At 40.4% G+C, this 23644-nt stretch overlaps 1 protein-coding gene and 1 long non-coding RNA gene across 6 annotated transcripts in view; one reads left to right on the top strand and one right to left on the bottom strand.

Annotated features, from left to right (window-relative positions):
• Positions 1–23644, bottom strand: part of LOC138068153 (uncharacterized) — a 237532-nt gene that overhangs the window by 145204 nt on the left and 68684 nt on the right. Inside the window, exon 1 of one of the 3 annotated variants that reach the window (XR_011142803.1) lies at positions 11605–12860. The exons of the other annotated variants lie outside the window; for them this stretch is intronic. This is a non-coding gene — a long non-coding RNA (uncharacterized lncRNA). Of the gene's footprint in view, positions 1–11604; positions 12861–23644 lie in introns of those variants that run through there. 3 annotated transcript variants of the gene reach the window in all.
• Positions 1–23644, top strand: part of SLC9A9 (solute carrier family 9 member A9) — a 215471-nt gene that overhangs the window by 162242 nt on the left and 29585 nt on the right. The window contains exon 15 of one of the 3 annotated variants that reach the window (XM_009688978.2): positions 1048–11598. The exons of 1 other annotated variant lie outside the window; for it this stretch is intronic. In XM_009688978.2, the coding sequence (XP_009687273.1) occupies positions 1048–1090 (43 nt within the window). In that variant the 3' untranslated portion in view covers positions 1091–11598. Of the gene's footprint in view, positions 1–8; positions 332–1047; positions 11599–23644 lie in introns of those variants that run through there. One more of the 3 variants, XM_068954222.1, reaches the window with a different exon arrangement.

Genomic DNA, 23644 nt, shown 5'->3' with positions numbered 1-23644 from the left:
TCCTGTAGCATCAGTCAGGAAGATGACCACACTGCCTTCCCTGCTGCTAAAGCTATGTATTGAAAGAAAAGAGTATTGGGGATTGGTGCACTAAAATAGAAAAATGCAGAAATAACAAACTGAAGAGGAAAAAACAAGACCCTATATAGGCTAAGATGTTTCCATCCATAAACGCTCACCTTCCTAAGGAGAAGCCTGCATTACGCTGCAGGACATCTACTTCTCATAGGCGAGTTCGCTCTTCAGTACCACACGCTGAAACGTGCATTGGGAAACAACAGTTGCTGCATAGCGGGAAAACACGCACAAGATTACAACAGAGGAAACAGAGTGAAAGCGAGAAGGGAAGGAAGAAGAGGGACAAAGACTTCAAATGCACAGTAAGTTTCTTTTTAATACTTAATATGCACTGGCTTGCCATAGGTGGGCCTTGGGCTGAGCTGCAGCCAGGTCTGGTTGGTTTTTTTCTGGCCAACGGGTTAGGAAGGAAATAGGTGTGATGTGGTCCTCCAAGACTGAACAGGACCAGAGTGCTGATGCTCCTATCACTGGCACACATGAAGGTGAGAGGGAGCAGCAAGCGAAGAAAGATGGTGGTTGTTAGCTGGCAAACACGGGTACTGTAAGTATTACAGTGACAGGCCCTCCGCGTCCTTGATACCGCGCCAAGCCACCAAACCCTCACAGGCATGCAGATACCCAGCATCCACAGAGCTTTCCCTTTCGACCTTCTCAAACGCACACTGCCACAAATAGAGCAGGAGGAGGAGTACTTTCTCCTTCTTTACAGATTTCTTTTGAATTTGGGGAACTAACATTCAGTTACACGGAAGAGAAGCAGGAGGCTGGGACAGAGTCAACCCATTCTGCCTAAAGAAACTTGTAAAAGTGTTTCTCCTTGAACTGCGGTTACCGACCATTCAGCTGTACTCCTTTCGGTTTAAAAGAAAATAGTTTATGGCCTTCCCACTTACGTGAAATCAATCAGCCAAAAGAAATTGTGTTATTTGTAAAGACTTCAAAAGTTTATCCTCCTTAACTTATCAGAGCACCTATCATTTTATTTCTCCTGTGCTTTGCGAATGGATAAAACAGACATAATGACTGCCTATGAAGTAAGATAAGTACAGTTCTGCGCCTGTGAGAAAATGGAAAAGCTACTAAAAGCAAAAATGCATTCCAGGGTATGGTGAACTGAATCAAAGAAAAAGTCAGCATCTTATGGTCTTCAGCTGAATTTTCTGTATGGTATGACTTACCACTGCCGTATCAGAGACAGACATCTTTGGAAAGAGATGACAAGAGGCTGTAAGAATGTGTGTGCACACTGTTTTCTTTTATCTGCTGGTAAATGAAAGGTTTCCTAATTACTAATATTCTAATATGGCAATCCTTAGCACTTCAGTAGCAGCAGCAATATAGCATGCTGTGTCCTAGTTTTGGATCTAGACAGTTTTCACACAGAGAAAAGACAGCCCCGTCTCAGAGAGGCATCAGTCTCAATTATAAAGCAAAGCAGCGTCAGGTAATGCAATGTTATCAGAGTCAGGCAGCACAAGGAAACCGTGCCATGGAATTGGCTAGCATGAAAACTAGACATCACAGCATAGCCTTGCTGATAGACAACAAGAATCCATTTTGCAGATGTTGTGAGCAAACTGCAATAAAAGCTGAGAGGAAAGCACAAAACCTAATCAGTGGACTATAGTGGATATCAAGAACATGAACATAAAGCAAGAGCAGCTAACTACATCATAAAGCTTTCTCAACACTGTAAATTTGGGCAGGACAGGGTCCCCAGAGGTATTTTACCATTAGCAACAATTGCTGTCATTCTGAGGTTCGTTCAAAATTCATCCAAAAAACACATCTGTAAGTGTGTGATCTAGGAAAATTCATAGTTCTTTTTTAGCACAGATAATCATTGTATCTGATTGGTGCCATTTCCTGACCCTTTCCAAGGACGCAAGATTGTTGAAACCCTGCAAATTAACATAATAAATAAACATGGCTAATGATTAACCAGAATAATAAGTGACCTCAGTTTGTCCTCCATTCACAGGCAGAAGCCTGGATAAGCAATTCTTGAACAATTCCATGTTGAATATGCAAGTAAAATAATTCTCACTTATAAAATTTCTCTCATGTCAATTCTTTGCAAATCTGTTTATTGTTCAGAGAGAACAATAATTTTTGCGAGAGAGAGCAGCATTATTAAAACATGAAGTTAAACATCAAGTGTGAATAAAAGTTAAATATGAACTGTTTTACTTGCTTAGTACATAGCACCCACTTATATACTCTGTCATTAACATGATAATTGAGAGCGGGTAACATTTACCTCAGATTTTATATTTAGTCCATCAGACTGAGTCAGAACTTAAGACTTTATGATAAGTTGGTGTGTGCCCTCTTACAGAATCAAGGGAAGATACTCAATTATTTCTCAGGAAGTGTGCCTAAAATCATAGTACTTTTTCACTGTTCATGTTACGTATGATAGTAATAGCATTTCGTTCCCATCAACACAACATCTGTGAGATGATGATGGTGGATGGCTAAATGAAAAATCCCTGGTTGTTTTGCATTTGACATACGCTCCTTTTCACCCTTGCATTGCATAGAGACGTATGCAAAAATTATTTGTGATAGCTCCCTGATATATTTATTGCAAAATGCAAGTGTTTGAACTCGCCCTTTCCCCACCATAATCCTGAAGGAAGGAGGGAGCTGCAGGAATTGCAGTTCCACAAAATGTCAACTTTTCTATCTAAAAGCAAAAGTTAGAAGCATGGGAGGAGAGGGAATTGAGGATGGATAGAGAGCACGCGTGTTTTGTAGACAAACAGCAACAGCAATAGACTGCAACATACTACTCTCCCATGAATGGGCATTCAGAAGATGCTATTGGAATCAAAGGCATTATCTCCTTTCTTCATTGTCTAACAATTTATCACCCTCATTTCCCCCTAGCTCAGTTTTTTTTTGTTTAAGGCCTGTATAAACTCTCAGCACACTAAGGAGGATAAGTAAATGATACGTACACGCTATTTTACTCACAGAGGGAAGGCATGTGTGCATACAGTATATGTACATTTATAGCGACTTCTGCCCTCCCCAGTCTTTGGATCCCCATTATTAGGATCTGTGGATTATTAACGTTTTGGGATTAATTCCTTGCTAGTATGTAGAGGAAACATGTCTTTGACTGTGTCCTAATCTCTCAGTACTTGTTTGTAAATTTTCTGGAAAGTCTGGCCTATCTGCAGATACCTGAATAGCAATCCATTATAGGAGGAAGAGTCACATTTTAATTTACTTCAAAATATCTCAACTGACAACTATCACTGTTGACTACACACTCTTCTCTCATCTTTGGGAATTGGCTCATATTCTGGGAGAGGCATTGGCATAGCTGTATGTAATATCTGAAAATGATTTAACTAAGATTTCTGCAGAGTAAACTTCAATATTTAAGAGTAGTGTCATAAGTGATCTCTGCCTCAGTCTATGACATCTTTCTTGCCATCCAAACACTAGGAGAAAGCAAGGAAACCTCTGAAAAGTTCTCATAGTCACCTAGAACATTTCAATAAGCTTAGGCTGGAAATTTCATGAAGGTGAAATTTCTTGAGTGCATCTGATTACTTCCCATTTCTGCTCAAGCAGGAATGGGAATGGCCTTCTGCTCTAACATGTCATTCATTACACATACACATGTCATAACATATCATTCACAACACAACTAAACGACAAAACGTTACCAGTTTCATTAGAGAATCTGTGCATATTTAGCATGCCCATTCAAAACCAAAGACTGAAATGGAGACTAGATTAACTGGACAAAGAGGAAAAATCTTTACTATACAAACTGTGATTTATTTCAAACCTAAAAAATACTCTTTAGAAAAAATAAACACCAAAATGTTGTAAGGCATTTCAGAATTTTTTTCCTCCCCACAAGGCACAGGAAATTCACAGAAAACAAGAAAAACTATTGCATTATGTAGTAGCTGATGAAAAATCTAGACCTAAAGTGACAAATTAAGTAATTCACAACATCTAGAAGAAAATTTTGATTGTAAGCTTGTCGGAAGAGGAAATATCTTTGTTCTATGCTTAAGTAGGACTCTGTCCACGAACAAGTCTCCTATTTGCTATGGCAGCATGAACTTTAAAAAAAAACATTAAATTAAGTTCCCAGCAACCAAAGGAGAAATGCATTACAAGTGCATTACCATGTGCATACTGTTCGTAACAGGATATAATCAGAAGTAAGTAGACAAAGTTTGAAATTTTTACTATTAGACTTTCCATCCTAACAGTGAGATTCAATACATTGTGGAAAGGTCTCTTTATATTGTTAAAATTGATAAAGTAGCAAAAAATATAGCCTGGGAGAAAAAGAACTAACACGGGAAAACAATAGAATAATTTGATTTTTTTCATAGTCTAATTTTGTCCTATATATAAAACAATACAAAAACTAAATCATTCTGGAAGAGGATAGTTTTGCCAAAGGCTTTTACTTTGCCATTATATCAAATCTCCTGATTTCTTTAAAGTCTTCATAGCAGTATGTCGTGCTTTTGCCTTTAAAGGAAGAAATAAAGAGACATTTGGGGAAAGTTTATGGGATTTCAAAAAAAAAATCAATGTTCAAAATAATGAGCAAACATTGCAGGCATGGGACAAGTGGAAAAGGAGAGTATGTCGTTATTCTTGCAGTCTGAGAAAGGGAGGAGCTTTAGTGTGAGAAGAGATTCACGATAAAGTCCAGAAAAGCTCTTTATAAGGTGTTACTGAATCCTTGCTGTGATCCTTCAGAGACCTGCAGGGCCAGGTTCTACTTTGCGTTCTTTGTGTGCAACAGTCGTTGATTTTTGTAGGAGTTCTGCATAGCAACTAAAGGCAGATTCTGGGCTACTGCTTCTTCTAGACAAGCCAGTGTAAAATCATCACCATTTGCATATACCGTCTGAGTTCGTGAGACCTGGCATACCTCGTGCTTGTGCCGTTCCAGGGGTTCTCTAACTTTCTGATAACAAGGACCACATCTGCATATAAAGAATGCTTCACAGACCCCACCAGTCCCAATTATAAATGCACGGGTCTTTACAGCAACTATGCCACTTTCTTTCATGGAAAAATATTTATTAAAATCAGCAGTAGCTAGAAACTAGAATCCTCATCCCATATAGAGTTCTAAAATTTAAAAATAAACTTGTTCATAGCAGAAATATGACATTTTAAGCTTTCCAGTAGAAGACTACTCCAAAACTCATTTTAAAAGTCAAAATGTTATTTTTTTTGAATGTTTCTGAAATGCTTCCAAGGCTCGTCAGCTGCGTAGGGTCTGGCAGCCCACCAAGTAGGTCAGGAAGCTGAGAAAAAATAGAAGTGGAACTGGAGACTCTGGAGCACCAAGAAATTCGCTTTTGCAGGGCTCTGAGTAGCAGCTGTCCACTTAGCTCCCCCATGGGTGCCAGGGCCGGGCAGTCACGGGGAAGGGGCACCAAAGCAGGCAGGGCTGCTGAAACTGCTGTGTTCCTGGGCAGTACTTTTTTTTTTTTTTCCCCCTCTGCAAACAAGAGTCTCAGACACAGAGATACGATATCTGAAAATTCTGGACTAGGTATGACCGCAATTTCCTTTGGCAAGTTTGAGCCCCTGGAACGAAAGAAGCCCCGTTCTGCAAAGCACCAGCAAGAGCCTGGTGCCGGTCAGGGAGGGGTCTGTCCCCGGCCGTGGCACCTCTGCACCGTACCCGAGAGCTGCAAAACTCCAGCTGTTCCTCCCAGGTTTCCTGAGGGCCCTTTCCAAAACTACTCAGCAGACGAGCGGAACGCTTTGAGGTCCCGTTAAGAGCACATAGCACTCCATACGACGTTCGCAACAACGTGAAGAACCAAGACCTCAGTCAGGGTGATCCAGCTTGCAAAATTATTTCCATTTTCCTCTTAATGTTTTTTACAGCTGTATTAAACTGCCATTTACAGCTGTAGCATGTTAAATCTAGACAGCATGAGGTTTTATACTTTAGCATAAGAGAAATTCAGCACATACACCAACAGGACTGAACAAAGACTGACTAGATTCCCCTTACAGACATGTTTTATACAGAGCTGCTGTATTAATAGCTAATGGCCAAGCTCCCAATGTTCTTATATGGAAAAAAGATACAACTAGAAAAATTACTATATTTAAACCTCTTTGCACGTTATTAAAAAAAAAAGCTTTCCAGTTCTGCAGCTGACTTCTACCTGTTCAACTGTCTGTTACAGTACCCATCAAATCAAAATACAGGACTTGAACGAGTTAATCCAAAGCCTAGTGAATTAAATGTATGTAATCACAGTTCACAGACCTCAACAACTTTATAGCTCAAGCTATCTTAGTATCTGATTTTACTGATTATTATTCCATGTCACAATTTGTTATTTTGCTTCATTTTTCCCTCCTCTTCTCACTTTATTAATACAGCATACTGTAGCCTGAACGTATAAAGAAGCAGAAGCCTAGGCTTGTATTAGTCCACTCACGCATGAAATTATAGTTTGTTGGCTGACAATACTTAACAGCACCTAGGAGACCTAAGTATGATATAGCAGTACCGGAAGCTTATAACACAAACTTAATCAACCATATCTCAGAACCTTCTTTCGAGCCTCTTATTTCATTCGCAGGATTGTATGTGCAAAAAGTGACTTTACATTACAGCTGAAGTGTTTTCAAACGTTCTCCTGCATGTGCATCTTTCACTGTTGCCTTTCCAGTTACTTAGCACGTATCCAAATGCTTGGACTGGCATGCAGCACATGCTGCATTCCTAATACCGTGTATAAATGGCACTTCTTTTTACAGCAGCAACTGTTACAAGATACTGCTAATTATAACACTACCTAAGCAAGAAATCGGTAATGTTTCCTAGTAAGGATCTTTTATTAACGCTAAATTGCAGTGGAATTGCTGTAAAAGCCACAAGACTGTAAAGGAATTCAGTATGAGTAAGGTTACTAGGAATACCAAAGGGTGTGTTAATGATTTTCCACACATTTGAAAGTATTGTTGAACTGAACTCTTTTATGGAAAGCTAATATCTAAATACAAAACCTCAGAACTCATTACAAGTTGTTCCATTGACTTCAGCGGGGTTTGGATCAGTCCCTCGAAGCTTCCTTATTTGGAAGTTTTGTCTGTATATTGGCATTCTTCCCATTTCTAGATGGTTGCTCTAGAAAAGGCACTTCTGGTTTGTGTTAGCTACAATAACTGTGAGTTGTTAAACAACTACTTCGGCACTCTCAAACACAGAACCACCTATAAGCTAAGACAACAGTGCAGACGTGTCAGAAAAAAGAAACTGGCTCTAATTTTAAGAATACTTCGGTAATCAGTGATTCAAAATAACGCAATTTTTGACAGCTGAGAAACTCAAGAGCTGTTTTCTATTTTCAACATTGAAATAGGTGCCTGATTCACCATAACACATGCATCATCACGCATTCAAAAATAACGTAAATCAACTAATCTTAGTACCAGTTCTCAATTCAGCACTTCCTCTCAAGGGGACGACAAGAGAAGGTGGAGAAGATAAATCAGAGGGGTGAAAATAGTAATTTAGGGATAACCACAAGCTTGTACAGGGCACATCTTATGAGCTAACTCTATTCTCAGAGGATGCAAAAGCCCTAAAGAGGGGCAACCAGGCTGCTTTCTGCCTTGCGCTACACTGAGATCTTCAAGTATGGGGGAAGTCCAGCACCCAGAGGAATACAGCGTCTTAATTTAGACTCTGAAAAAATGAGCAGAGCACTTCTGAAAATCAAGGCCACGGCCTTTTATTTTTCATACAGTCTCACTTTCAATATAGACCTAGAACTCAGGTAATCTCTTGGTTTCTGTAAGTTCAAGTCATCCTTTCTGCAGAGCTGGTATTATTCCTTCCAGCTGAACACGCTCATGGGCTTCCCAGTGAAGGCTATTTGACAAAAATTATCATCATGACCTTTTTTTGTATGTTGTGATCTGCCTAGTTACTCATAGTAAATGCAGTGTTCAAATTTACACAATTTTCTCCTGCAGGCCCAAGAGATAAAGGCATTTTGGAGATGATATTTTTAAAACTGTATCAGTAGATAGCTATTTGTCATAAACTGAGCCCAGTTTGACCTAGGGATAAAGAAAATAGGCCACTATTCCAATCACAGCATCAGCTCTATCACTCTGATACCAGCATCATAACCCTAAAACCTATCACTCTCCATTCACACTCACAGAAGGGAATAGGAATATGCCACCACTTGGAGGGTTTGGTCATCCGTGACAGAACCGCTCAGCAAAGTTATATTGGTTTATGGACCTTGCTCTTTCCACTTTCAGAAATAGGAACCTTTCCTCAAGTTCAGCAGTAGAAGAGTAGTTGGCTGCCCAGAACGTGTTCAGGTGCTGCTCCCTTCGCGGCAAGTTCACAAGTGGCCGTGTAGGAGCACAGGGGGAGAGGAATAACAATAGACTGTAAAATAATAACTTTCACAAAGGGAATACGGCTTACCTAAAAGGTAGTTAGAATAACACCAAAATTAGGTGGGTGCAAAGTCCCGGAGCTGCTATTTCAGAAGTCAGAAACACTGTCATGGGAGGTTAGGAAATTGCATGAAGGAATGGAATACGTGTTTTGGTCTGGTCAGCTGGTTTTTTGTTTGTTTTTGTTTTAACTTGTACCATTTTATCTGAAGGAAAAAGTTTCAACCTGTTAAATATCCATTTAAAAATTACGGTAAAGGATGTATTATTTATGCAGTTGAGCAGACAGCTTTTCTAAGTCTTTTTGCTCTTCTCTGTAAATTTGTACTGGAGGGACAGTTGTGCTATGAACGGTAAAATCTCTCTCACGTTCTTTGAAAACCTTAGACAGTGCTGATGGACTTTGAGCGTTGTGCTATAGGCTCATTAGAAATTTATAGGGGGTGTTTTATTCAATCTGCTAAAAGCATGCTGGTGATTTTCTGAACTGATTCTTTACTCACATTATGGTACTTTAAATATTTAATTTTAGATGTAGAAGTGGAGAAAACGTGTTGAAAACGGAAACATTTTTCTGTACTTTTAAAAGAGGGATGTTTGTAAAAATAACCCACTGAAATTGACGCATCTTCAAATTTTAAACAACGGTAAATTCTTATTGCTGAATCTTTTATTCTGTCACCATTACCCGAACCTTCTTGGGACTCAGGGCTCAGTACCAGCTATTTGAAAGAACAGAAGGTCCCAGCTGTTGCTTTGCAACATCTGTGATTAGTTCAAGAGGTTCTTTCCTTGTTTCATTTTGTAACTGGCACACTGCTACGAACCTGTGGTCTAAATTCAGAGATGACCTGAACTGTGGCTGCTACACCAGTGTAATTACATTGACTTCAGCGGAGTCCATTAGTCTCAGTTTATGCCGGCACGGGAGAAGCTGTCAACGCGTACAACCTCCCCACCTTTCACTAGACGAGGCTTTAGCCTCTTACGCTAGCAAAACAAAGCACTCCCCTTAACGTCCACCGTTTCCCCAAATCAGTGGGAAAAAAATTCCCTCTACTCTACCTTGCCTTAAGTTGGATTACCCCAAAAGAAAGTACAAGGGGAAGAGATTTTCCCTCAACTATTGCTCTGCCCTGCAGAGCCTTTGCCGTGAAAAGGCTTCTGCCGCCGCGCTCCCCGGGGGCCAGCGGTGGGGGAAGCAGGAGCAGAGCCGCAGAGCACAGAAACCCAAATTACACGTTAGCTGTGAACAGACTTCTAAAGCCAGCTCAAGGAATTGTAACAGTAACGGTAATCCCTAATATTTTCAATATGATTAAGTAAGAAGTGATAGATCCTTCTTTAATGGGGAGCTCGGAGGTGGTTGTTAGTCATAAAAGGACAGCATGATTTATTCAAAGGTTGATTCTGGTAAAGATATGAAATAGTGCATGTCACAACTGGTTAAGGTTTTGAAATTCTTTGTGGATTATTCACTGAAATTTGCATTGCTACACAGCACAAACTATTTTTGGATTGTGCATAAATAGAATATCTAATATAGAATTACATTATGATGAAATATGCAATAATGCAAGTGCTCATAAAGTGCTTTTCATGTACTGCAGGCATCCACAAGTTTCAAATGCATAAAATATGATTACACTTGCTGCACAAATGACTGCATATCAGGTTCATTCACATTTAATTAAAACTCAGATTTTAAAAAAAGTATATATACAATATTCTAAGAGATAGTTAAACTGCCATAGCTATTTTGTATCATGGCCAACCTCAGTGTGAAACTGGAGTGAATAAAGATGTGATTGGTCCGTAAGGCTTGCTCCTTCTAGCTAAACTGAAGGCAAATACTTCATGCTATGCAGAAAAGGCTATTTGTTAATGATCCATGAAAATGCAGATAAAGCAGCTCTGGATCTGATTGTTCCACAGGTTGCTGTACAAATTTAAAAAGGCAATATCAACACACACTTTTCACGCTTTCTTATCTGTGATACTCAATTCAACAGTACTTTAAAATCTTAAAACTTAAGGAAAAATAAAAATGACATGGAAAAAAATATGTATGTATACGTACATATGTAGTCCATATCAAGTATATAAATATTTTGCAGCTCTCTCTCTCCCCCTACTTTGTTCTTGGTTGCATAATGGTACAGCCTCAGCAGCAGCATTCAGTGCAGAAAGCATGCCCTCACCACACTGTCCTATATTTTGCCACCAGGATATTCTTTCAGGAAACAGAAACAGTGGATTCAAACTCTCTTGGGCCAAGGGGAACCAGAAATCCTGATCTTTCACTTCCCAGATCAGTGCCCTTAGGCACCAGGCTATTATGTAAAAATGGCCAGTAACTCACCTGGCAGCTGAGATTTTTTGGTTGAGTTCATTGCTGTCTCAGTGAGTTAGGCATGGTACAAGGACACCTAACTTATTATGTCACTCTAGGAAAGAAGGCAGAAATGAAGCATCTCCCCAACCCTCTCTGAACTGCAGTGATTCTAAGGTATCTGCCTCTTTGCCGTTCTCTCCCCAGCCCAGGTTGCTTTGTAGCATCCATAAGCATGTAATTAGGAACCTAAGGAGATTTGTGGCTAAAAATGCATGTAACTTGTGGGTTATTCCTAACAGTACTGAAATACTAACTCAGCTCTTCTTACTGGATTATGCGTCTTTACCAATATTCCCACGAACATAAAGGATCACTGAAAATTACATTTTAATCTTAACTTCTTATTTGGCAATAGCTACATCCACATCTCTGTGTTTTAGTTTTAGGCTGTGCAGCTGCAGATTCAACAAGATAACCATGTATCTATTTATGGTAGTGTTTTTGTTGGTTTTGTACCTAGGAGAGCTAGATCCTATTTTCTGCGCGTAAATATATGGATGCTTACATCCTGGGTGTAATTCAGCTTTACGTCTCAGACTGCTTTCTGAGTCTTCACTATGTATCCATCCTTTGTACAGCACAGAAGGCAAATCACTATTTATTCTGATAATGACAGAATGATAATGTTTTCCTCACATTAGCCGCAGCTAACCACAATAAGCATCACCTGGAGCAGACCTTACCGCACTCAGACCAGACTGCAGCAGTTCTTCCAGGAGTGCACAACATCCCTTCCACACGCAGCAGGGTTTACAGCACTGTCCCTACTGGGTCAGATCAAACCTGACACAAGGCATAAAGAATAGTTGGGTGCAATTTCATGCACAGAGTGGAAAGTTCAGTCAATGCAAATAGTGGAAAAAAATGCCTACACATGCATTAGCAAGCAGAGGCATGCTTGTCCTGCCTCCACATGCAAGGGAAATGAAACCTGAAGGCTACACTCTTGCATTAGAGCAGTGCCAAGCCTGAACTCCTATCTCCAGAGCGCACGTGGCAGTAAAAGAACTAAGTCAATACACTGTGAAATATATCTGGCAAGACTGTGGCAAATATCCATGGGTTAGACGAGGTTGGAAGCTCAGGGCAAATGCAACACAAATTCCCTCTGAGGAATTCACTGTAAGATAGTCTATCTGGGAGCAGCTCTCTTGCAAGGGCCACAGGACAGCCCTCAGCGAGACCTCGTCCCCATACGCCTCCTTCCCACAGTGCTTTGAAAACGGGAAGGGGGAACGTGGCTGCCTGTGAGCTTGTCACTGCAGATAGATATTTTCTACCCAAACTTCCACGGCTGAATAAAAAGAAAATACAGATTCTGCAGAGCAGTTCATCAGCAGCAAAGCCAAGAACTATGACTCAGTTTATCACAAACAATAACAGAACAGGAATTAACACAAACAAGCTAATGCTTCAACTGATTGTGAGGTTTCTTTTAATCTTGCTTCTAATTAATTTTGACAGATTGAATTAAAACGCTTATTTGCTTTGCATTTGATGTGTATGGAGCCCTTCCTGATCACCTCCTCTCATAAGATTTTATGCTGTCAGCACCAGTCTTTGTGAGCCCTTTTTTCTTTTGAACGCTGGAGAAGAGGGCTGAGTACTCATTTCCATTTGTTAAACATTTCTGATCAATTAAGAGCCTTCTGCTTTTCAGTGGTTTTTTTTTTTTTGCTTTGTGTTTTGTTTTGTTTTCCATTTTTCGGCAGTAGCAGTACCACTCTGACTTGGATATTAATGCATTAGTTCCCATTTTGGCTGCAGAGCCCCCTCACTGTCTTCTTTTTGAGCAGCCTCCCTGTGTTAGTCCCAGCTGAAGCACCGGAGGAACAGGTCTCCTCGCCTGCTCTGCACTTGCTGTCAAAATAGGTGCAAGAAACATTTCTGAGACATTTCAGCTGGAATTAACCAGAGAAGACTGATTTCCTAAGGTATGCGTTCCATCTCCTGACAGAGGCGAGGAGACGGGCTGCTTCACGAGAAAAATGACTTCTCCCGCATTCTTTCCCTTTTGTGATGTATGAACAACTCTCATTATCATTAATATGGATCCTGGTTGCTTACAGAGGTGAGAGTAAGCTCCTCAGTAATGAACGTGGGGTTTTTTTTAGAGCTTCTGGATGCAAAAGTGTGACTATCAAACAATGCTGAAGACTAATTCTTAAGAGCTACCATCTATCACACACTCAGGAGATTATGAGATTCTTATAGGTTTCTGTATCCTACATCTTAATACCTGCAGTTTTGATGATTGCTGCTAGCGCGCACACATTTCAGGGAAAGGGAAACAAAACAGGAGAGAGAAAAAGCTTCTAGCTACAAGTTTAACAGTAAGTGATAGAGAGCTTGGAAGGTCATGGAGTGCAATGGTTCTGCAGAGAATTTCAGCTAGTCCCCTCAGACCCTGCATTAATTACATTTGTAGAAGTTGCGTTATCTGAGCACAGAGGCCGCTTTTTTCTTTATTCTATGATTGTCCTGCCTATTCTATGTTCTATTTTAAAAGTATAGTTACACAAATTGTTATGAAAATGGCATGCAGGAAAAGTATACAGATGACATGCACGCAAAAATAGCACACGTATTCACTGCCATTTTATGTTAGTGTCAATAAAACAACAAACGACCCAATGAAAAAGTAAATCCAAAATAAGTCTCTTGGAATGAAGGGAATTGATATGACTCCTGTCATAATTTAGTCCTTCCTCCAAGTGCTAAATCTAGCACAGATGGAGTCAGTTATTCTGAATTAACATTGCTGTAACTGAGGGCAGAATTTCCCTTGGTGATTCCTTCCCCTCATTTCACTGGATTTTGAAAACTGATGTCATGGTGGCACCAGGCAAGAACAGTCTGTCTTAAAGGGTGCTGGTTCAACATAAACTTAGTATTGATCAGTAAATACCACTATATCATAAATATCACTGTCTAGGAGTGGCAGCAGAGGCTACCTGCACCCTGTGTGCTCACAGGAAAAGGGCAGGCGTCTGGGCAAGCCTGTATCCAGGCTCTGCTCCTCCTTCACGCACAGCTGCTGAAAAAACAGCTCATGCTCCCCCTTGCACTCCCAGGACACAGCAAAAATCACAGAAACTGCATTGGAACAAACTCTCCTGGCACTGGAAAGCCTAAGAACGGTGTTCTCCGTTCATGCCCACCGAAGGCTGGAGGTGCTTCCCTGTTATCTTCCATGAAAGCCTGACTAAACAAGCTGAGCACTGGGAGCTGCAAACCCCCGGGAACCACTGACACCACCACCCTTGCGGAGGTGGCATGCGGAGCATGGGGGCACCATGCGGCGTCTCGCCGTGTGGAGCAGGGGCACAACCTTTGCATGTGTCTTTTCACAGTGGATAGACTGTCCTCAAGATCTATAACCCAAGTAAAAAGATACATTATGTAAGATGCTCTCATGCACATCAGCTAAATTTTTAGCCTAATGCACATGCGCTATTTGTAAATCACACAGATAAGCAGAAGAGAGAACAGACAATACAAGGGGATCAGACAGATATTAAGGAGACTGACATATTTCACCAGTGTGAGCATGTAAAACATAGGTAGTTGATAAGAATACAAGTAAAAACTTCACTCAGCTTCAGTATTCCCTTAAGATTTCTACATTATTTAAAAATATATAATGACAAACTCTAAGGAAAATTATTACCGATGTATTGGGGAAAAAACCAAACAGCCTACATTCAAAGCTGTATTTGTTCACGTATCTTTGCTCTAGTCAGAGAAAGATGTCATTTTACAATACTAAATGATCCAAGTTTCTCTTTGTAAGAAGCTAGACCATGCTAATTTACAGCAATTGGGAAGCTGAGGACACTTAGAGCTGCAAAAGTTACCCCGCAAGTTACGAGCCAAGCACAGGCAATGCAACAGTACAAAGCCGAGGTGATGCACTAACTTTGCAAAGGGAGAGTGGCCACCATCTCAGCACAAAGGTAACTCTAGAGCCAAGTTACTGTAATTTCCCAAGGAAGAGGACACTCATCAGTTGGACATAAACAGCTGATCATGATTGGTAGACCTGCATAAAATGCCATGAATGATGGAGCTTTGAATAATCATTAACCTTCATTTTAGTTTTTCATCCTTTCCACGCTGGCATTTTCAAACTCTCTCTAGTGCTGAGGAGACTGTTTAGTTCTCATGCTAAGGAATGTATTTATTGTTTCTCCTTGGCATTTTCTCACAGTGATTGTTTTACAATTAATCATTTAATGAGTTTCTAAAGTATGCGCATCCAAAACCCTTAATATGGTCAAATTTTCCTTTGGTTCTGAGGGACTGGCTAGTGATATTTCTGAATTCATCACAATGCTAGTCCTTTTCCTGAATGGCCAAATTCTTTCCAAGAAACTTGTTTGTAAAAGTATCTGCTTCCTTCCCTGATCTAATAGATCTTCAACTCTAACCACCATATGTTACCACCAACATTACAGTTTAGTTGAAACTTTTCAGTGTTGTGCCGTACTTTTTTTTTATTATTTGGTTTTGGGATTTTTTGGGGAGGAGGGGGTTAGGACAACGTTAAGGAGTTGTTAGTATTTAGGTTTTCCTTTCAGACTCTCATCCGTCAGGAAGCGTTGCATCGTTTGGCTTCTCCAGTTCTTGCTCCACTTATGTTAGCATCCAGTCGAGACTCTCTAATTTGCCTACCTGTTTTTTTTTTCTTCAGTTCCATCCTGTCTTTCAGGTTAACGTGATTCTGAAAGGGCCTAAAATGTATAGCTCAGCTCCGGTTGGACTTTCTAATAGACCCTGATATTTTCATGTTAGAACTATTAATTTTCCTCATTGCTTTTTGCTGAAGCTTTTTTTTCTAGGTTTTATTTTTGATTTTTTCAAAGACTATGACCACTGGTAAGACATGCTGCTCAGTATGCCATTGCACTTTGGACAGATGCCTTCAGTTCAGGTAGATGTAGCAAAAACAATAGTATGAAAAGATCAAAGACCTGAGCTTTTGTTTTGCTCTCATAAGATCTAGGTTTCTTCATGCACATCTCAGTGCGGATGTGCACACCTCAGTCTTACAGAATGCCTGTTACATTGCAAGATAACCGTTTATTGGTAGAATCAAAAAAGCATAGAAAATGAAAAATCAGAATATAATCTTACTGTTCAGTAACATGTACTTTTGGCATACACAACAAGGGAAAAAGGGAAAGCTGCAGTAAGTTTACACCATGTGATGAAACTAGTCAATCGCAGTACCCTAGAGGTATGTGGAAACAAAACAGCAGGCTTTACCAGGAAGAAACAAGAAAAGGGAAGAAGAATCATGACACACTAAGATCAGCAAGGCACAAAGTACCGTGCCTTCCAGACCTCGCACATCTGTAGACAGTAAAGAACATGAGCATTTGTTGTAAGTAGATGTTTTTGAGCTGCTGTTCTACCATCTATAAATACTTGTCTATTACCAGGACTGCAGTAGGCTTCCAGTAAATACTCATCCTCTAGGAACCTACTTGTTATCTTTTTCATTTAGGATTAGAAAAATCCATTATCTTTTCAGAACCCTTCAGGCCTAGAATATCTGACCACATATTAATTAATAAATTTGCCAAAAATGGCTGAGATTGTAACACAACCGCTCGATGCAAATCACATCTTCAGCCTCTATGTGACTCTTGCAGCTGTCGTCTGTGGGCAATAATTTTTCTCAGAAAAGTCTGAAGGAAGTCCAATGAAACCTAAGAAGTTTAAACTTCTATAAACATCATCTGTCATGCTTCCTTATCAGACTAATTAAAAAAAAAATCTTTAGGATTCTTTCCTGCTGATCATCCTAAAGGATTTTTTGCTTGATCTAAATTGTTCTGCATCAGCCATTATTTAATAGCACAACCTGCATAGAAGAAACAGTATCTTGATGCTCCTCAATCTATAAGTTAAAAGTTTTCCATCAATCAACAGGTATTATTTCCATAGATTCAATTTTTTTTTTAATTGGAATCATCCATTTTCTCAGTCAAACCATTAGCACGGCATTTTCAAAGAACGTTAAAGACGCGTCATGACTGGTTTTAAGAGCTACATCCAGATTTTCCAGACATTCGCACATTGTATAACCTCCTTTTTTAGACTTCTTCACGTATGAGTGTGTGATAAACGACATGAATTAGATATATGGAAAAACAAGCCACGGCCCTTTCCGTATGTATTTGTTAAGTGATATGCAATATAATAAAGGTCCAGGCTGGGACATTTAAACCCTCTCCATTTGCTTGGACCTAGCAATTTACTAATCAGTATATACTTGGCGCTACGTTACCTACGTATAGGACAGTGTTGCATCTTCCTTCCTTTTCAAAGGTTTAATAGAGGTTTATCAGTGGTTCCCATAATGATATGTAGAGTCTACTACCACCGTAATTATCCCTGTCCTTCCCCACAAGGACCAGTTGCTGGTTTTGCACTGATCTATAGGGGGAGAAATACAGCATCACATATTTAAACGCAGCTCTCCACTTTGCGCTGAAAATTGCAAGCCAGCAAACTTGTGATTCGAAATAACCTGCTGCGGTATTTCTAAGTCTGTCAGCACCTGCAGAAATCTCCATGGCAGGGAATATAACGCTTTTTTCTACAATGGCTGTTTTGATGCTGCAAGAAAAGGTGAAGGGCTGCCCACTGCTCCATTAGCAAAATTGCCTCCTGGTAATCTGTGAAACTCCAAAGTAGCCAAAATCCTCCTTAGCCTTTTTTTCTTTTTCCCCTTGGCAAAAGCACTGGGTTATCATCCTTTTGCGAATCAGCATTTCACTGCAGCAACCTGTTTAATGGTTTATATTTTTGTTTAGAGACCTAAAAGATGTTGTTCTTCACAACTCGAGCACAAGTCTCTCGGGGTTTATCGTTCTCCACTTAGATAAAACAGCAGCACGACCGCTGCTTAGGAAACTGTGAGTTATAATACCAGCAGGCTGTGAATAACAGTCACCGGAGAAGGCAAACGGATAGTCTCGGCTGAACGGCAGCCTGTTTTCTGACTCTCGTAAGCGTTTGGTAATGCCCTGCTAATGAAACTTATCTTCCTCCTTCTCCCTGACAGACGAGGGCATGTTCTGTATCTTATTATAAATCAGGCTGATGGCTCTGGCATGGCAACTCTTGCTTCGCTTCCAGTACTGCAAAGCCTGTCCTGGAAACAGGGCAAATCCCCACCGGAGGGGCCCAGCGAAGCGGCGCTGCCGGGGCCGGCTGCTGCGGGCCGCCGGCGGGGGCTGCCGCTGCCCCTCTGCCAGCGGCGCGGCACTCAGTCGGGAGACTGAACGACAAGTCAGGAGAGCCAGCTCTGGCGTTTCGAAAGCAAAGCCACGTCCCAGCTCAAGAGCTGGAGCGCGTCTCCAGCCTCGGGCAGGGTGGGAGAAGAGGCAGGGGGCTGCGCGCCCCCCGCGGGGACCTTCCTCTGCCGGGGGGCGCAGCGGCACCCAGGAGGAAGGGGGCTGAGCAGAGGCGGGGAAGCGTACCTCTATGCTTCTTCCTTAAACACGGCTCTGACTGTAAGAGCTACATCTCACAAAAACATTTCCAGAAGGCTCCTTAGCAAGCCCCTGTTTCACCAGCTGTTTAGGGGTGTGATGGGGGTACCAAGCTAGAGGACTCGAGGCTTTTGTTCCCAGCTTCACAACAGTGTCACCACGTAACTTCACAGCAGTCACCTGGGCCACCAGCAGCACCACTGAAGGGACAGGGAACTTTTCCATCCGTTTTAAAGCAGGCACGTTTGGGCTTTTGGGCCCAATTTTCAAACCAAACCTCTATAACATATATATCAGCAGAGTCTTTCAGCATACGTCTCAAAACATCTCACAACATTTACTCTTTCAAAATTGCCTATGATGCAAATATTACTGTTCCCTTTTTACAGCTGAATAAACCGCAATACAAAGTTGTTAAGGTACAGATTGACTGAGACATCCCTTTGTACAGATGCAGTTATAATAAATTGCACTTGTAACATTGCATTCACAGTTGATTCACACTTTTTATAAGCTTTTTTTTCATTTCAGACAAGACTCTGGATATAATAGCACTTGCCAATGAAAAGAAAAAATGTTGGTGTTCTGGTAAATAGTCCAGGGAGAAAAACTGATATATTTTTAAAAGGTGGAGAGAAAGAAAACATTAACTTCATAGATCCTGTTTATAACACCTGCTTTTGCTCTTAAGTGCTAGAAATGGTTTATCACTTTAAGATAAAACTGGAATACTTCACCTATTCATTAATGTTAGTGGTCTGTGAACACCTCATAATGTCATTCTATCTAATTTTTTTTTTTATCTATGAAAGAAAACTTTTAAGTTCAAAATATTCCTAAATAATTCCACTGAAAAGTCTTCATGGAAACAATTCGTGAACATTAGACATCCTTATTCTGCGCTACTGTTGCAGCTCTTACGAAGGGCAGCTCATCCGATTTGGCGTCATTAGAGAAAAGATGCAAAACTGCCTAGAGAGCACGTCGTATGCTATCAGTTTGGTGTCTATAGGCAGGGTCACTGTTCGCGCTAGGGGAAAGTAGGCTGGTTTTTGAAGAAATAACAAGAAGGATGCTTTTGAATTCCGCTTTTGTACAATTTTTATGCAGCTCAAGAGATGCAAAAAATATCGTTTCTTCCATAAAGATAAGAGTGATGAAAGCATGAAAATGCCACAGTTACGCAAACGTAACTGTCATTGCATAAATGAGGAACTAAATGTTTCTATGTATACCAATGCATATGCAGCTCTGTCTAAAGACTGCTCTGCTTTTTTGTAATCAAAAGGAGAAACAGAGGGGGGGATAAAATGAAAGCAAATGAGACAATAAACTAGGTGAAAATAATCTTGGTCCCATCACAATGGCAGAAATATTGCCAGCATCAGAGAAGGCAGGATTCCACCGTACCTCTATAATTAGATTGAAGGCTTTTCTCTTTAAATCCTGACTAACTTTGACAGTGAAATATATTTTAAGTGACAGCAAAAGGCAATTTTCTAGCAGAAGGAACTCTAAAGAAAGGTCAAGCAAAACTGTACATAAGCTCGAGGTCAGGTTTAGGGTGGCCTTTCGGACGTGAAAATGAGGGCAAGTTTCCTATTTGCAACTAAAAAGTACCAGTTTGGCAAAGTCTTCCTTGACCTACTCATATGAGGAAGCCTGGAGGTTTGGTGGACTTCATAGTGAGAAGAATGCTAGTAGCAGTATAGATTCCCCAGATTTAACATAACCATCCTACTTACCATTCTAATTGAAAATTAATGTTAGGCTTTTTTTTTTTTTTCCTTTCCATGGGTTATTACTGACTCTCTCTTCTCACCCTTCCCCTGTAAGAGAGAAAGTGATGTATATGCTTTCTGAAGGGCAATGATTCCCTGGTTTGGGTAGCTGGAGTGCCAACCTTGACTATTCTTGGAAAACGCAGATGAGCACATATGGTTATCTGAGAGGTGCTGTGCGCTACTTTCACCTCAGCTCTCACCAGGTGATATCATTTACTTTTGCAAGAATCTACTTTGGAGAAAATACTTCCGCAGTACCACAGTTGGTAAAATGGGACTAAAATCCACCTTCATGCATTATTCAGATGACTAAAAATATTAACTGTATTCTGTCTTTGACAGTTGACAATTTTTAAATAAACTAAAGCTTATGCAGAGTGTTGCTCTCTGAGAATCCGATTTACCATATTTATCAAGCTGTCATAGAGGCTCCATAGATGAACTGAATAGATCCAAACCCTGGCTCTTAACACCTCTAAACTTAGAAGAAATTCCAAAACCCGCATGGCACAGCCCTATATTTGGTCCCTTTTAATCTGCATTTTATGAGATTTTCTCTATTTTGCTACCTCTGAGTCCTGCCTCAGAGAACTAGAGCGTTAATTCTCTGCCAAAAGCCCAGTGAATAGCAGAACAAGTTTAATTCCTGGAGTCAGATCTCTTAAGTGTCTCATAGTGCACGGACATAACAACCCTGTGCACAGACTTCTACCTTCAGCACAGTAAAATCCTTCAAGAGAGGCAGCTGAAACCCGCCTTGCCTCTGGATGATGCCTCTGTGTGCATGAGACTGGACCTCTCCAACTTCTCCCACCATTACGAGAGCCTTAGGTAGGACTCGGTGGCGAGCTCTGTGCCGTCACGCTCATGACACACTGCTGCCGATGGTGAGGGCTGTCAAGAGCTGCTTCAGGCCACAAAGGAAAGATACTAGTTCCTATTTTACTTTGATGCTTTGCCTTCCATTTATGTTCCCCAGCTCCAATATTTTGGGCCGTTTCAAAAATTTTTTTCTGGTACCACTGTGGGTATTAGGCTCTGGGAAAAGATTTCAGCAGCCCCTCTCCTCCTGGCTGCCGTGTGGCCAGCGCTGTAGGTTGCACATCATGCAGAAGAGGCTGATGAGCCCTGGCTTTATATTGTCAGTGAACAAGTTGTTCACAGTCTGATGGAGAGAAGGCATAAATAATATACAGGGAATATTCTATCCCGCTTTTGGCTGACTGGCAGGAAATCTTATCACAAATAATGTCTTTTGGTATTTGTTAAAGGAGACGGGTATAAAGCAAATGGCTTGTAGTGTTTGTGGAAAATTCAGCTTTTAGCTATAGTGCTGTAAGTCCAACATAATTTTACAAACTTCAAAGGGGTTTCCTATATTTGCCACTCCAGTTCAAAGCAAAATAAATGCAGCATATTTACCAGGCTCCCTGGAAGCAGCTAATCCAATGGCTGTGCCAGAGAGCTCAAGATGATCAGATTTCCAAAGAGGCCAGACAGTCTGATCCTCAAATGTCAGAGAAATCCATACAGTAGGACACACTAATGTGTCCCATAGAGCACTGAATTGTATTCAGACTACCCAGGTCATGCTCCCAGTTGACCACTAACTGCTAGATAACCTCCACTCATGTTTCTGGGCTTTTTCACCTCTGCCCTAACTAAGCTAAATTTTTGTCTCTTTCTTATTCTTTCTATACATAGTGAATAGCAAAATGCAGTCCTGACTGCCATAGGAACCTCTAGGTGTTTCTGTAATTAAAATATTTAAGCATCAAAAATACATTACCAGAAATCCTAGTCCTTTCTGTACCTTAAATAATCCAAAAACCCGAAATAAATTCAGTGATAGCAAATTGGACAAAAGCCCTGTATGCTTCTTACTGAGATTCAGACAGTGCACTGTCCATCACTGTCAGAACAGCCTATCATGCATCTGTGACTTTATAATAATTAAGAATCAGTAGACTTCTTTTAAGATCAGTTTTTTGTTTGTTTGTTTGTTTTTTAGAAATTTACCATCAGCGTAACACTCAGATACTTCAGGCTTTTTAGAGGTTTCTTTATTGTTTTAGAAGATGCTTTCAGTAGGGTGGCATGCTTGTAGTTTGTGATCTTACGGTGTCTTCATCTTAGACTACATTCTTCTCCCATCCTGAATTTACTAGCATGCCTCTGAATTCATCAGAGACCAAGACGAGAATCCCACTGTTAGTGCTGCCTTCAACTGCCCTGTTATTTCCCATAGTGCTGTGAAGCAGACACATCCCTGCCACTCCAAGACAAACGGCCATCAGCGATGTCGGTCTAGTAACATTTACTGACCAGATTAAGACGACATTCTCAAAGACAAGCTTGCTTTTCTTTGCCTTCAAGCTTCATAAGGAAATTCTGTCCTGACATCGTACCATGATGGCACATCGTGGAGCTGCAGTGATATCTGCCACACATGGAAGACTGAGACTCTGTTACTTTGGTAGGTGTGAAAACATGCATTTCATGAACTTCAGAACAGAGGATGCATAAATAGCATCATTTCACATACGAGCTAATCATTTTCCATTTTAACGACTCAATTTTTTATGAAGATGTAGGTAAACTACTGTATTAATTTGGTCTTTCTAATGAGTAAAAATATTTAAATGGTCCTTGACGGAGAACCAGAACATATCTCAAATAGCAAACTACAAGATAAACGCATAGTACTGGATAAAAATTGTACTGCTAGCTAATGCACAAACCATTCAGCCCCTCACATCAAATGCCATGTCTGAGAATAAATCCAAGCTAGGTTAAAACTGAAATAGATCTCAGTGCCCTGCTCACACTGTAGCAAGCGTCAACAGCACAAAGGAATTTTTACTTAATGGAGTGTCTGCTTTCAAGAGAGCATTAGATCAGTAAATGTGTTTCAGGTCACAACTCAAGACTACGTTCACAATCAAGAGTAGAAACTTCAGTGTTTCCTGCTGTTCTTTGGACAAGCACTGCCATCGGTTCGTGCTTTTCTAAAAGCTATAGCAAATTATAACTAATATATGTAATAATATGTATTCAGTACCGTTCAAGAAACTTAGAACATAATACACAGACCTAAATAATCTTAATGTTCAGCCAACATAGAAAAAAATACAACAAAACTTCAAAATAAAATTTTAGGCTTTGTGGTCACAGATGTCAGACATCGTACCTATTAAAAAGCCTTTACAAGTTTAGATATAAAGAAAAATGAAAGAGCAGAAAAACAGCTGTTACTGATAATAAACTACAGTGTAATACATAAAACGCAGAATTTTTGAATGTAATTCTGAATGTGAAAAAGGGGAGATAAGTTACTACCTGTATATTAAAAAGTGAGTCATAGAAGAAAAGAAAAATACCTGGAATAGAAGCTATAAAGGAAGAAAAGATTTGGGGCGGTCCCCTTGAGATTA

This window comes from Struthio camelus, chromosome 9 (assembly GCF_040807025.1).
Source record: "Struthio camelus isolate bStrCam1 chromosome 9, bStrCam1.hap1, whole genome shotgun sequence".
Classification (NCBI taxonomy): domain Eukaryota; kingdom Metazoa; phylum Chordata; class Aves; order Struthioniformes; family Struthionidae; genus Struthio; species Struthio camelus.
The sequence above is the reverse complement of the archived record's forward strand: the minus strand, read 5'-3'. Positions and strand labels throughout refer to the sequence as shown.